The sequence below is a fragment of the Carassius auratus genome, unplaced genomic scaffold (genome assembly GCF_003368295.1).
Source record: "Carassius auratus strain Wakin unplaced genomic scaffold, ASM336829v1 scaf_tig00214963, whole genome shotgun sequence".
Lineage (NCBI taxonomy): Eukaryota > Metazoa > Chordata > Actinopteri > Cypriniformes > Cyprinidae > Carassius > Carassius auratus.
In genome coordinates this window covers 423,285-438,496 of record NW_020527884.1, presented here as the reverse complement: position 1 = coordinate 438,496, position 15,212 = coordinate 423,285, and the positions used below count along the sequence as shown (strand labels likewise).

The following is a 15,212-nucleotide window of genomic DNA, read 5'->3' as shown; positions in this document are numbered from 1 at the left end:
AAACCGGAGCAACCGGTTCTTGACTCGAGAATGAGAACTGCTCCAGCAGTGGGCGTGTTCGTTCATTATCTGGCTCGGCTAGTTGTTCATCTTCAGTTCTCTCTTCACAGCAGTTCAGTCAGTGTACTGTTTGAGTAAATGAATTACTCCGGGATATTGGTTTATTCTGACTCAGAGAGAGTGTCAGTCATGTTAAAAAAGTTAACAGCTTAAGTTATTTGTGGATTAATGCTTATTGGAGACGTGAACCGTTTCAAACGATTCAGTTCGATTTGGTGAACTGGTTCAACCGGTTCACTAAGAAGAACCGGTTAAATTGAACGATTCGTTCACGAATCGGCCATCACTACTTTCTTGTCAGATAAGAGGTGAGGTGAGCTAATCACAGACTGAAGACACAGGTAAAGAATGAATATTTTTTTCTGTATCTTATAGTATTTTAGTTTTGTATTGTTGTGTGATCAACGTTTGCGTAAGTACTAGATGTGTTGGGGAGGTAGCACTTAATATTTTAATTACATTTTGCTAATATGAACGGAATGTCTTCTTATACATGTATTACACCAATATGTCAAGTCTGCCTAGGAAAAGAAATTATTATACCAGCAAACTCAAAATTGGAGTAAAAATGAACAAACTAGTCTATAAATACATTTTATTGTAAGCTTGGATTATTATATTATTATACATCCTAGTGTTTATTTACCGATAGACAGTCAAAAAGACAAATTAATCAATATTTTATTTATAACAGGGTTTTATTTATTTATAAAATAATGACAAACCACAGATCCTCAACAAACAGTTACAAAAACACAGTAACAGAAATGTCAGAAATAGCGCATGGGTCTGTCACGTGATTAAGGAACGAGTCAAACTCGACCCGAGACCCGAAAGACTCATGAGATGAACTAATCAATTCTCTTTCCGATTCAAGACTGCGTTAGTTTTGTGTATGGGTCTGTCACATGATTAAGGAATGACTTAAACCCGAAGATTTCTTGTTAGTGATGGGAAGTTCGATTCTTTTCCGCGAACTGGTTCTTTCGGACGGTTCGATTCAATAAACCGGTTGAAAAAAAAACGGTTCAGCGGTTCTTTTACACTCGACGTAATGACGTCATTTGTGATGACGTAATGGCGTCACGTCTATCAAACATTAAAATATATAAAGTCAGTAATCATAACTTTAATCAGTTAAAAACCTCATAATCATGAAAAGTTTACATTTGAGTTTTGCAACAACACCCAAATACAGTAACAACAATAATGTGCATATGAGGATGTAAGTCTTGAAGAGATAAAGTAAATAAATTAGGTGTCATCAGCGCAGAAACCATGATCCACTCACTAAACATAATCCATTGCGATGTATTTGTTATTAAATGAATTTACGTTTCGCCAGATTGCCCTTCATCCAAGCCCTCGGATTACCCGCACTCATAACATTAGCACAGAATCAGAATCAATCACCAAAAGAATCACTTCGGTTCAGACATGCTGTGAGTCAGTTGGCTTCACGCTGAATCGTGCATGCGCAGTATAATCAGCTCCTCGGTTTTAGAATTGGACGTGTCCGAAAGAAATGGTTTTCGGTTCAGTGTACTGATGATCCAAAAACCGGAGCAACCGGTTCTTGACTCGAGAATGAGAACTGCTCCAGCAGTGGGCGTGTTCGTTCATTATCTGGTTCGGCTCGGTGTTCATCTTCAGTTCTCTCTTCACAGCAGTTCAGTCAGTGTACTGTTTGAGTAAATGAATTACTCCGGGATATTGGTTTTTTCTGACTCAGAGAGAGTGTCAGTCATGTTAAAAAAGTTAACAGCTTAAGTAATTTGTGGATTAATGCTAATTGGAGACGTGAACCGTTTCAAAAAATTTAGTTCGATTTGTTGAACTGGTTCAACCGGTTCACTAAGAAGAACCGGTTAAATTGAACGATTCGTTCACGAATCGGCCATCACTACTTTCTTGTCAGATAAGAGGTGAGGTGAGCTAATCACAGACTGAAGACCCAGGTAAAGAATGAATATTTTTTTCTGTATCTTATAGCATTTTAGTTTTGTACTGTTTGTAGTGTGATCAACGTTTGCGTAAGTACTAGATGTGTTGGGGAGGTAGCACTTAATATTTTAATTACATTGTGCTAATATGAACGGAATGTCTTCTTATACATGTATTACACCAATATGTCAAGTCTGCCTAGGAAAATCAATTATTATACCAGCAAACTCAAAATTGGAGTAAAAATTAACAAACTAGTCTATAAATACATTTTATTGTAAGCTTGGATTATTATATAGCCTATTGTTTATTTACTGATAGACAGTCAAAAAGACAAATTAATCAATATTTTATTTATAACAGGGTTTTATTTATTTATAAAATAATAACAAACCACAGATCCTCAACAAACAGTTACAAAAACACAGTAACAGAAATGTCAGAAATAGCGTATGGGTCTGTCACGTGATTAAGGAACGAGTCAAACTCGACCCGAGACCCGAAAGACTCATGAGATGAACTAATCAATTCTCTTTACCGATCAACGTTTGCGTAAGTACTAGATGTGTTGGGAAGGTAGCACTTAATATTTTAATTACATTTTGCTAATATGAACAGAATGAACGAAATGACTCGAAAAAAGATTCGTTCATTTTGCTGAATGAGACACAAAAGTCTGAGTCGCTAAAATGATCCGAACTTCCCATCTAAATGTATTTACATGTTAATGTATTAATCTAAATTTATTTACACTGTTAAAAATGTAAAGAAACTGAAATTAAGTTGGTTGTTACTACTATTTAAGTTATGTAATTGTGTTTGCAACCATAGAACACTGATTTTGCAAAATTCTTCCTTAATACAGATAAAGGAGGCAGAATTTAATTCAATCTTTGTGTATTTTATTTACAGACACGGCTAAAAAACATTACATGTGAGAATAGACATTACAAAATCTTTTCAAACTGATTAACGTTATGCTTTAGTACATTGGTAACTTAAGCTCATTTTCTAGCCATGTCATGCTAGTTAACAGTTAACATTACAGAGAGTAATTGTAACTTACCTTTGTGAAAATGTTTTGAACACACACCATCATGTGTGGTGGAGTGTTATCGAAGGTAATCTTGGCCTCTTTACCGCTGCTATCCATGCCATTCGTCGCCTTTTTGTCACCTCTGAAACATGGCTTGTACTATTATTTTTCCACGCTGGAAAACGATAAAAGGATATTCCGTTCTTAAGCTTTATGCCACTTCTTTCGTGAGAACGACTATTGCAGTTTATAACACAGCAGGTAGACGGGATCTTTAACACTCAGTTCTTCCCTCCATGCAAAGGAGTCTGGCGCCTAATGTTTGTGCCGCGGATTCCCAAAATGCTTTGCGTTCACCACTGGGAATACGTCATGATGACGACACATTAGCGATCTCTATAGTCTGTCGGCGGCCTCCCTCTATGTCACCTACAGCAGCAGCAGCGCGCCGGCGCCGCGTTAGGCACGATTCTGGTGTGTAAAGACAGAGAAAACGCGAGGCATCCGCCACGCTCCTGACACGCAGCAGAGACGCCACGCAGCGAGTGTGTCACCGAACTGCTCACCTCTCGTCAGCATGCTCATCTTGGCTCATTGCTTTCTGAGGACGCAGCGCGGGCTGAACACGTCACAACGTAAACTTAATATAAAACTCTTTTTCCCAAAACTTAAACAAATAAAGTACAACCCTAAATTATCAAGTTTTCGTGAACAACTCATACAAAATAAATACATGAAAATTGAAAGGAAGGATCATTAGGTAAATACATTTCACAAAAATGTACCAAATTTATTAGCATTTTAGAGAGTTGAATGAGGGATTGTCAGTCTAAATTCCACCACGGGGGAAATACAGGCCAGAAACTAACATTAATTCAATATCTGTCTTTTCAACATTGAAAAGCACCGAATTGTTAACATTTATCCAATGTAATTTAGCACTGAATTTTCGACCTCAAGCAAAATGATGATTCTGATGGAATTTCAACATTGAATCAGTGTCACCTTGCTATCTGGGACAGAAATGGCATCTCTAAAAGAGGAGGCTACATAAATTTGTAGAGAGTTTTTTTTTTTCATATCCACAAATGCATTTTTATTGGAGCTGTACAATTTTAAATGGTAGTTTTCATTTAATTGTAGTTTTAACATTTACATGTTACCATTGACCAAATCTCTCTCTCTCCCTCTATCTCTCTCTGTAAAGATAGATAGATAGATAGATAGATAGATAGATAGATAGATAGATAGATATTGATCTGAAATATTTATAGTTGAACATGAATAAACTGATTTTATTATGTACAAGTTATATGACAAACAACAAGCAATGAAATGAAGGTCTGGCATACTCTTTTTAGACTGTGCAAAAAAATAAGACAAAATTAAATATAAATAATGAAATATCTGAATAATTAAGAAAAAAAAGTTTTAAAAAAAAATCTCTTTCACACTCGTGGTGTTTATCAAATCACTTACTCTAAAGAGAATTTATCAAGCTGGATGACACACCTCCATCTTCTTAAGTTCTTCATGTTCATCTGTGTAAATAAAAAGGAGTAAATTAGTATTATATTGAATTGAAAATGTATACAGCTACAAAATCTTTATTTAAAAATAAATTAATTAATTACTTCAGTGAAGTCAAACTTCTCTCCCAGAACAACATACAGTTCATTCTTTAATATTCAGAGGAACACAAAAATCAATTTGCAATCACATCACTGTTGCAAATGTCCACTTTTAAAGTATGAAAATAATTTATCCACACAACACATACTTTAGTCAAAAAAAAAAACCTTACAGGAAAGCGATCCTTTGGGTTTGCATAGAGGTCACCAGGTCACTGAAATGTAACTTCTGCCCACACAGACTTGAACTTTCTGTAACACAAAGTTTACACAGAATTTTTTTGTTTATTTGTTTTTTCCGCATAATCAGTTAGGAGTTTTAACTAAGACTCATTCTTATGGAACACTGTACCAAATATATTAAAAGTTTGAATTTATCATTTAAATACCAGTGCAATTATAATAAAAATACATACATATTTTAAGTAACATTAGTTACAATACCTGCTTATGGTCTTCAGTGTCCATAATCTGCAGTGTACATCCTAGATATGTTTTGCAGAAATATTTTACACAAAAGAGTAAGACACAATAAAGATGTAATTTATCTGTACTACTAATGCTGTCTTCACGTGCTTAAGAATAATCATAAATACAAGTTTCCAAGGTAAAAATTACACATGAATGTCCTCCCATTTTCAAACTTGAATGCAATGAGCTCGTGATCACGATTTAACTACGTCAAGACTAAAACATCAACCTCCAAGATAGTTTTTCACGACTTGTAATATGTTGTACAAGTCTAAAAACTGTTTAACAAACTTGCCCCTTCAAACTCGTCTTTCTTTGGGCTGAAAAGCCTATGGAATTTTGTTGACTTCTTTTTTGGCAATTCGCAGAGTAGTATGAAGCTGGATTTGCAGCGTGCATTACCACCATGACATTAAATAAACCAATCAAAAGACTCTGGAGGTTTGTACAGCCCACTTGGAGCTGGCTCCGACCTTCCGTTTATACACATCTCAATCCCATAGACTTCCCATGTTAAAATATATATGCTATATCAATCCAAGTACACAATATATATAGGCAAAACTGTTAAACTAGGTTATTTACAAATCATCCAAACAGCTAACAAAATTTCTAATGCTGCATTCAAGTCCTCCTGGGAAGTTCGTACTTCGGAGTTGACAAGTTATAGTTAAGAAGTCGTGTGCATTCAAGTCAGTTTAGTTGGCACAAGATGGTGGTGAATGTTCTTTTAATAAATTACAAGAAAATACAACAGGTTTTGTTAACTGCTTATAGAAAAAGAATAGCAAAGAATTTTCAGGTCAGGTGTGATTTTGCGCTTTTTATTTTTTTATAATTTGTAAAGCCACTTTAAGTTGAATTGCATAAAACGTATTAATTGTAAATGTTAATTGTAATATTGCAATCCTGTCTATCTGTTTCAACAAAAAAAATGCTGTCAACAACAGACGTTATATCCATCAAGCCATCGTTTCTGTCATGTTTCTCATCGACACACCCCCAACTCATAAACTCAGAGCTTAAAGAAAATTCTGAGTTTCCCACTCGTAATTACGACTTTGTGGTGACATTGATGTGCATTTACCTCGTAAATACAATGTATCCGATATAGTATTTAATATAGGCTATAGGGAATTGCACGCAACACACATTGATCTTTTTGTTATTTTGATTTTTAATGACCTGCCCCACAAATAAAGTGCCAATTTCTTTACATGCCTCAACCCGCGGGTTATGAAACAACCCACGCATCATTAGGTGATAGCCTTGCTACAGTTGCTGATAACATCATCTAGTGTTGTGGCTGTGTATTGAAGAATGTTGGCAGCATAAATATAAAAACAATCAATCACATATGAGTAGAACAAACAATCATGCTGCAGTTAAAGAATGAATGCAGGCGTTAATAAAGCAATATTCACAAGATAAAGACAAAGTGTGTCTTTAACAAACTTTTTGACAAAAACTTTTGCATTCTTCGCATGACAGTGTCATGAAATATTTACTAACCTCATTAATGCAGAGTAGCAGACATGTCAAAAATGAATAAAACCTTTATAAATGACTACTATCCTAAAAAGGGTCTAGAACTGACCCGGTACAAACCCATCTTTATTCTTTCTTCATTCTCTTTTAATACATTATGTGCAACTTCACATTAACTGTAACCTCACTAACTCCTGTTTTCTGATCTGATTGTGTGTAGTATGGAGTCAGTGGGAGTGAATCTGATTGAAACAGCTGCTCTTGGGAGACCGTTCCAGCTCGGCATGCTGTATGACTGCAGAAAAGATGAGTTAATAGCAGGTACCAACACCCAACAGCCTTTACAGAGAGATACTTAAAGAAGATAATAACACTACCATCTATTTAATACAAGTGCATAATCTAATAAAAATAACAATCTAAACTAATAACCCCATAAAAGACACTTTGAAATGGAGAAGGAATATGTCAAAACTCTGTGAGTGTGAAAAAATAAATGTGCACATGGAATAAAAGATTTTATTTATACAGCTGTTTAGTTAAAACACTTTTTCCTCCCACAGGAATCAGATTTTGGAATAAAGAACAGCTGCAGCAGAATATTTGTGCTCGTCCCCAGATTAATACAAATTTCACTGTCACAGCTTCAGACTCCATTAAAGACAAATCTAAGTTACTAAATATTGAAGGAGCACTGAACCTGAGTGTTTTAGGTGGACTCGTCCAGGTTCGTGGAGCAGCAAAGTATCTCAAAGACACCAAGACGTCTTTCATCCAGCAGAGACTGACGCTACATTATCATTCATCCTGCGAGTTTAAAGAACTGACCGTGAATCAGCTGCCTCCTGAAAACATTCCTGATGATGATAATGCCACACATGTAGTAACAGGAATCCTGTATGGAGCAGATGCCTGCTTTGTGTTTGACAGACAAGTTTCTTCAGATGAGGAGAAAAGAACAGTAAAAGGAGAAGTTAAAATGGCTGTGGAGAAACTGATGGATATCATTTCTGCAAATGCAAATGCAAATGCTGACCTGGACATGAATGACATCGAGAATACTGAATTCAAAAACTTCACTTGTACGTTTTATGGTGACTTCCAGCTGCCGTCTAACCCAGCCACTTTTGAAGATGCGATGAAGGTTTTTGCTGATCTTCCAAAACTGCTGAAAGATAACCAAAAGCTGGCGGTTCCTCTGAGAGTTTGGCTTTATCCTCTTCACAAACTTCACTCAAGAGCTTCAAAACTTCAGAAAGACATCAGCATGGATCTAATCCAAGAAACTGAATCAGTGATTGAGAGTTTATATACTGCTGAGATGAAATGCAGTGATCTTCTGGAAGACTCTCCTGCTGCGGCTTTTGCTGCATTTCATGATAAAATACAGCAAATGAAGCAGAACTGCTACAAGTACAAGTTGAGACTCATGAAGAAGCTCTGCTCTGTGCTGCCAAACATCCGTGGAGACGTGATGAAGGAAACAACTCTGAATGATCTTCTTCAAGAACACAAAGAATCTCCATTCAATGATAGAGACCTCACAGAATGGCTGAAGGAGAGAGAAAGAGAGTCTGAGATCATTAAATCAGTCCTCAGACAGCTGGAGGATTACGGTGCACAGGTGGAAGACAACATAGATGCCATCATGATGGATCTGGAGGTCGGGAATCTGGTCAGTTACACGTTCACATCTCTGGACTGCTCAGACATCATCCTTCAGAAACAAAAGATCTATCTGAATTCTTCAACAAAAGAAGAAAAGGTAGAGATAAGCCCTGATATCAACCAAAAGTCTTGGCTCACTGCCAAGATCCAGAAGACCATGAGGAGAAACTTAGAGATATTTAAGAGCTTGATTGATTCAAAGGACTGTAAACCAGCAAAGTTTATTGTGTCCTCTAAAGAAATGGTGAATAATCCTGGTTCCTGTATTCTGCTGTATGAAAGTGAACGTGAAGAAGCTGTGTGCTTTACTCCTCCATCCAAACCAGTCTGTCCGGTCACTGAAGAGGTCAAAGGTCAGAGTGTGTTCCTGAAGGTGGTTCCTCCATCATGTCCTGCTACAGTGGAGCTCAGATTACTGTATAAAGTGAAGCAGGACTCAGTCTGGAGATCTGAAGCTGTGCTGAAGGATCAACACACAGTTACTCTGACTGATCTGAGATCAAGAGCTGAGTATGAGATCAAGTGTGCAGCGCTGGGGAAGCTCAACTACACCAGAGAGAGTGACGTTATGCATGTAAGGATCATTGAGAAGAAGCTCATCACAGCATTAGACTGTGTCATTGATAATCTGAGCTTCACTGAAAACAAATGCAGTGAACTGTTGACAGACCCCAGGACAAACACATTTAGCACATTTCACAAGAAGATTGAAGATATGAAGCGATTCTGCCAAGAATACAGACAAGATTTCAGTGTTAAAATGCAGTCGCTGATCCGGTCAGTTCAAGCCTGTGAAGAAGAGACTTGTGCTTTGACTGATCTTCTACAAGCTCATGAGGAGTCTCCATTTAACACACAGGATCTCCAGGAGTGGATCAGAGAGAAAGAGAAAGAGTTAAACACAGTTCATGAGTTTCTTCAACATTTACTGGACTCTGGAGCTGAAGTGAAATTGAGTTTAGACACAGTTTTGTCAGATATTAAGGTGGAGAATGTGGTTTGCTACACGTTTAGTTCCCTTGAGCAGACAGACAAGCTGCTTTCTGAACAAGAACATTATCTGAAAGCTCAAACAGTGGAGATTAATCCAGGAACATCTCCTCAAGTTTTGACGTGGCTCACTGGAAACATTAGAGAGAAAATGAGAGAACATTTATTCGTTTTTAAGGAGCTGATGACATCACATGACGGTCAGTCCACTACATTTATTGTTTCCTCACAAGACCACCAAAATCATCCTGGTTCCTGTATTCTGCTGTATGAACATGGATGTGAAGAAGCTGTGTGCTTTACTCCTCCATCACAGCCGGTCTGTCCGGTCACTGAAGAGGTCACAGGTCAGAGTGTGGTTCTGAAGGTGGTTCCTCCATCATGTCCTGCTACAGTGGAGCTCAGATTACTGTATAAAGTGAAGGAGGACTCAGTCTGGAGATCTGAAGCTGTGCTGAAGGATCAACACACAGTTACTCTGACTGATCTGAGATCAAGAGCTGAGTATGAGATCAAGTGTGCAGCGCTGGGGAAGCTCAACTACACCAGAGAGAGTGACGTGATCACAGTCAACACACAGGTACGAAGAAATACAGTTATAGCAGCTTTATCAGATAGTGTCATGAGCACTTTATACATAACTTCTCTTACTGTTAGTGTCAGGACAGTTTTTGATCAGTATCAAATGTGTTTTTCAGAGCGATATGAGCGATATGAGGAGCAGTGCAGGTGAGTCATATACTTTAATCACATTTTATATCACACAAGTCTTCACCTGCTAAATGCCATAAATATGTGTGGTAGACAGAAAGAGTTAATGTTATATTGATGTCATATGATCATGGTAAAGTGTAACGGGATTACGTGGCAATGGGAATATCAGTCACCTGTTCAGCGATAGATACTAGGGAGGGGAGGTGAACTGGGACGATGGTCAGGGTTTATTCTGGCAAACCGTTACCAATCACGTTTCTCAATCGGCAAAGCAATGTGTGGTACACGCCTCTACCAACACATGATGGGTGACTCGCAATATATATTATCTAATATATATATATATATATATATATATATATATATATATATATATATATATATATATATATATATATATATATATATATTAGGGGTGTAACGATACGCGTATTCGTATTGAACCGTTCGGTACGAGGCTTTCGGTTAGGTACGCGGTACGCATTGCACGTCCTGATTCTGCTGAGTTCGACGCGTTCCTGGGTCAACAAGGGAGGTGCTTAAGGTAAATTTGAGCAACCAATCAGATTACTCACGTCACGTGACATGTGCCAGCCTCAGCTTGCGCGCCACTATTTGAATTGTGTGCTTTGACGTCGCCTTCATTTTACAAAGGTAAGTGCATATTATTTAAAATGTGCCATTTCAAATGTGTCCATCCCTGCTCAGCATAATATATTATTTTCAATTGCACAATGGATTCATAACTGACGCGAACATTCGCTGAACTGCGCATATATTAAGGTCCAAATCGCCAAACCCCGATCCTATCGGACAGGAAGGCGCCCACGATCGTTTTGCCCCGGTCCGGTGTAGCGTTTCCCCCGTGATCGCGTCGTCGGATCTTTTTGTACGATTATTTATATCACTTTTGTCATGTATTCGTTTAGCAGATGCTTATACTAATCCTTCTGTGAAAGAAAAGCTAAACACTTTTGCGGATGGATTGGGGGTTTGCCGTCCATCAACAACAAGGAAATATATTGTGTTGACCCGGAGACATCATTAACCCATCCAATATACAGTATGACACACATTTATCAATCACTGTATTTAAATAATAATCAATATTATAATAATACAATATCCAATTTAAAACAACCATTAATCTATCACTATATTGTAGTAATAATAATACAAATAATAATATCTTGTGTTGACCCAGGGACGTCATATTCTTGTGATGACCCAGAGACTTCATTCTTTATAGCTCATCTAATATAAGACAAACAGTAATTAATCACTTCATTTTAATAATAATAACAATAATAATAATAATAATACAATATCTAATATAAGACCAAGAGTAATCTATCACTATACTGCAATAATAATAATAATAATAATAATAATAATAATAATAATAATGAAATATCTTGTGTTGACCCAGAGACTTCATTCTTTATAGCTCATCTAATATGAGACAAACAGTAATTAATCACTTCATTTTAATAATAATAACAATAATGATAATAATAATACAATGGGCCCTATCTTGCACCCAGCGCAATTGACTTTGTACACCGACGCATGTGTCATTCCTATTTTGCACCTGCGCAAAGCGCGCTTTTCCCTCCACAGAAGCACGTCGCTAAACTAGTGAATGAACTTGCGCTCCCTGGGCGGTTCAGCGCAAAAAAGGAGGCGTGTTCCGGCGCAAACAATCCCTGGTGCTATTTTGCTGTTTCATTAAACAATTGCGCCACTGACCAGAAAAAACCTAGTCTAAAGTCAGTGGCGCGTTGCGCGTTGTTCATTATGCTATTTTAAGGGCGCATGCTTGACCATAATGTATAGCGTGCACAACGCGCATACACTTTGCTCATGTAATCTACACAGATGCAACAGTTATTTTTGCAAATCATAAATTGTTACACTAAAAAAATATTAACACGTGAGATGACGGAAATCATTGTAGTAATTAAGGATCAGACCTGTTTGAGGTCATATATGTATATAAGGACATCTGACAAATTGGTTTGTCCGTCAAGAACCAGGAAAAAAAATCGATGAAACAATTGTGGCTATTTCCTCCCACGCCTGTTTAACCAACGCTATTTTGGGTGGGTTTCTCCCATCCCCATACAACACAACTTCTCTGTCTTTCACTGCTCTTACAAGAACATCAGTCTGCTCGGCTGTGAACCACTCCTGGCGTGCGCCTGGTAAATACGCCATAATAATAGCAATCCATAATGGAACTTGCGCACCTGCTCTTAAAGGGAATGTTGGATGACGCTCTGATTGGTTTATTTCACGTTACGCCCAAACCACACCTATGAATAATGAAGCTACTTCAGACCAACCCATTTTAGATTTGCGCCGGGCGCAAGAGCCATTTATCCCGCCGGGAAAATAGCAACAGCGCCGAGACCCGCCCACAAAGTTACTTGCGCTTCGCGCTTTGACACTTGCGTTTCAGATCGTTAAAATAGGGCCCAATATCTAATATAAGACCAAGAGTAATCTATCACTATACTGCAATAATAATAATAATAATAATAATAATAATAATAATAATAATAATAATAATAATAATAATAATAATGAAATATCTTGTGTTGACCCAGAGACTTCATTCTTTATAGCTCATCTAATATGAGACAAACAGTAATTAATCACTTCATTTTAATAATAATAACAATAATGATAATAATAATACAATATCTAATATAAGACCAAGAGTAATCTATCAATATACTGCAATAATAATAATAATAATAATAATAATAATAATAATGAAATGTCTTGTGTTGACCCAGGGACGTCATTCTTTATAGCTCATCTAATATAAGACAAACAGTAATTAATCACTTCATTTTAATAATAATAATAATACAATATCTAACATATGACCAAGAGTAATCTATCACTATACTGCAATAATAATAATAATAATAATAATAATAATAATAATAATAATAATAATAATAATAATAATAATGAAATATCTTGTGTTGACCCAGGGACGTCATTCTTTATAGCTCATGTAATATAAGACAAACAGTAATTAATCACTTAATTTTAATAATAATAATAATACAATATCTAATATATGACCAAGAGTAATCTATCACTATACTGCAATAATAATAATAATAATAATAATAATAATAAAAATAATAATGAAATATCTTGTGTTGACCCAGAGACTTCATTCTTTATAGCTCATCTAATATAAGACAAACAGTAATTAATCACTTCATTTTAATAATAATAATAATAATAATAATAATAATACAATATCTAATATATGACCAAGAGTAATCTATCACTATACTGCAACAATAATAATAATAATAATAATATAATATCTAATATATGACCAAGAGTAATCTATCACTATACTGCAATAATAATAATAATAATAATAATAATAATGAAATGTCTTGTGTTGACCCAGGGACGTCATTCTTTATAGCTCATGTAATATAAGACAAACAGTAATTAATCACTTCATTTTAATAATAATAATAATACAATATCTAACATATGACCAAGAGTAATCTATCACTATACTGCAATAATAATAATAATAATAATAATAATGAAATATCTTGTGTTGACCCAGGGACTTCATTCTTTATAGCTCATCTAATATAAGACAAACAGTAATTAATCAGTTCATTTTAATAATAATAACAATAATGATAATAATAATAATGAAATAAAGCAAATATTAATGCATTATTCTGCTTGACCTTATTCTACATTCCTAATCCTATCTAATACCTAAACTGAACAAGGAACTTACTAATTGTTAATAAGCAGTAAACTACTTAGGAAGTTTATTGAGTAAAAAGTCATTATTAATATTGAATATGTGTTCCCTATACTAAAGTGTTACCTGTACTTTTACTATTTATATAACTTTTTTAAAGTAAATATTAAATTGGTTAAATTTAACATTAAATCTATTCTTTTTTCATTATAGCTTTAAGATTTTAAATCAACTTTCAAATAATTCCTCAACAGGTTTGAAGATTTCTCAGTTCTTTGCTTATACTTCAAGGATCACTGGCTGGAAATAGGACACGCGTGGTCGGACAGTGCTACAACCATGCCAACTCCGATACAAACAATCTTGTTGAAAGGTGATATTTGAAATTAAACATATGCAACTTCATTATGAGTTCATGCAAATAATGTCATAGAACCACAAGCATTTGGAATATAGTTATATAATAAATCAAACACAATCATATTAAAACATGTATTGTTTTTCTTTGCTTGTCTAATCAGATTTTTCCATCGCCTAAAATATCAGTTTTTGTTTGGCAATAGGAACTGTAGACTGGATGACCTTATCAGCATTCTCATCAAGAAGACAGATGGATACTTCCAGGTCATTCATGATTTACAGGCAGTTGGAAGAATGAAAAATGCTTCTTTGAAGACTGTTTCTGTAGCTGCCCAATAGGAGTCAGAGGACATCGCTGTAAACACCTTGTACTTGCACTTACTGATCGAGTGAACATGATTCTCAGAAGTTTCCTGATTTGAATTATCAAATAAACGCACATGCTAGTGTAATTAAGCAAAATAAGCTTTACTCCATTCTGTGCTTTGACAGAAAAGAGGTAGATGTAAGTGAAAGAGACTTGTTTTTTTGGTTTTGTTTATTATACTATGTATTGTTTTAAAACAAATCTGAAAAATTATGTAATCTTTAATTGTAAATTACGCTAAGTAAACCATGAACATTTAACATTACTCTGATGTCTGAATGTGTTCTCTAACAGTGATATATTGTATATTTAACTGTAACATTACTTAATTGAGATGACAATGTTTGAAACAATTACAATTCATTTGTTACTGTGTTCACTGGATCAGTGTACCTCTAACTGACTGATTAAAAATGAGATGACAACATCTTCAACTTGTGGTCCAAATCTATGGGTCAGCTGACTAAAAGGTGAATCCTCTCCCAGTTTTTTCCCTCAGCAAGCACTGGAGAGTACAGAGTGTATTCCTGCAAACATAAATGGACAGATTTGTAAGCAAGAATCAAGTAAAAAAAAAAAAAATTCTATAGATAGAGCTACAAAGAATGAAGTCCCTGGGTCAACACAAGATATTATTATTGCAGTATAGTGATAGTTTACTCTTGGTCATATATTAGGTATTGTATTATTATTATTATTATTATTAATAATAATAATACAATA

The 15,212-nt window shown here is 35.5% G+C and overlaps 1 protein-coding gene across 4 annotated transcripts; it reads left to right on the top strand.

The window, feature by feature from the left end:
* Positions 1-340: 340 nt before the first annotated feature.
* Positions 341-14,661, top strand: LOC113093307 (verrucotoxin subunit beta). Of its 4 annotated transcripts, none has more exons than XM_026259112.1 (6): positions 341-401; positions 6,851-6,951; positions 7,194-9,868; positions 9,996-10,017; positions 14,017-14,135; positions 14,326-14,661. In XM_026259112.1, exons 2-5 carry the CDS (start codon positions 6,852-6,854, stop codon positions 14,070-14,072), a joined length of 2,853 nt encoding a protein of 950 aa, XP_026114897.1. In that variant the 5' UTR covers positions 341-401; position 6,851; the 3' UTR covers positions 14,073-14,135; positions 14,326-14,661. The 4 variants fall into 4 exon arrangements, with proteins under 4 accessions (XP_026114897.1, XP_026114893.1, XP_026114895.1 ...); XM_026259108.1 differs by having other exon boundaries at positions 9,987-10,017; XM_026259110.1 differs by having other exon boundaries at positions 9,987-10,017; positions 14,309-14,661.
* Positions 14,662-15,212: the final 551 nt, after the last annotated feature.

What these genes read in the sequence shown, in the direction of transcription:
- LOC113093307 (XM_026259108.1), top strand. Translation starts at nt 6,852, where the DNA reads ATGGAGTCAGTGGGAGTGAATCTGATTGAAACAGCTGCTCTTGGGAGA. An exon ending in AAAAGATGAGTTAATAGCAG is followed by an intron (nt 6,952 to 7,193) that starts GTACCAACACCC and finishes TTCCTCCCACAG; the next exon opens with GAATCAGATTTTGGAATAAA. An exon ending in CGATATGAGGAGCAGTGCAG is followed by an intron (nt 10,018 to 14,016) that starts GTGAGTCATATA and finishes ATTCCTCAACAG; the next exon opens with GTTTGAAGATTTCTCAGTTC.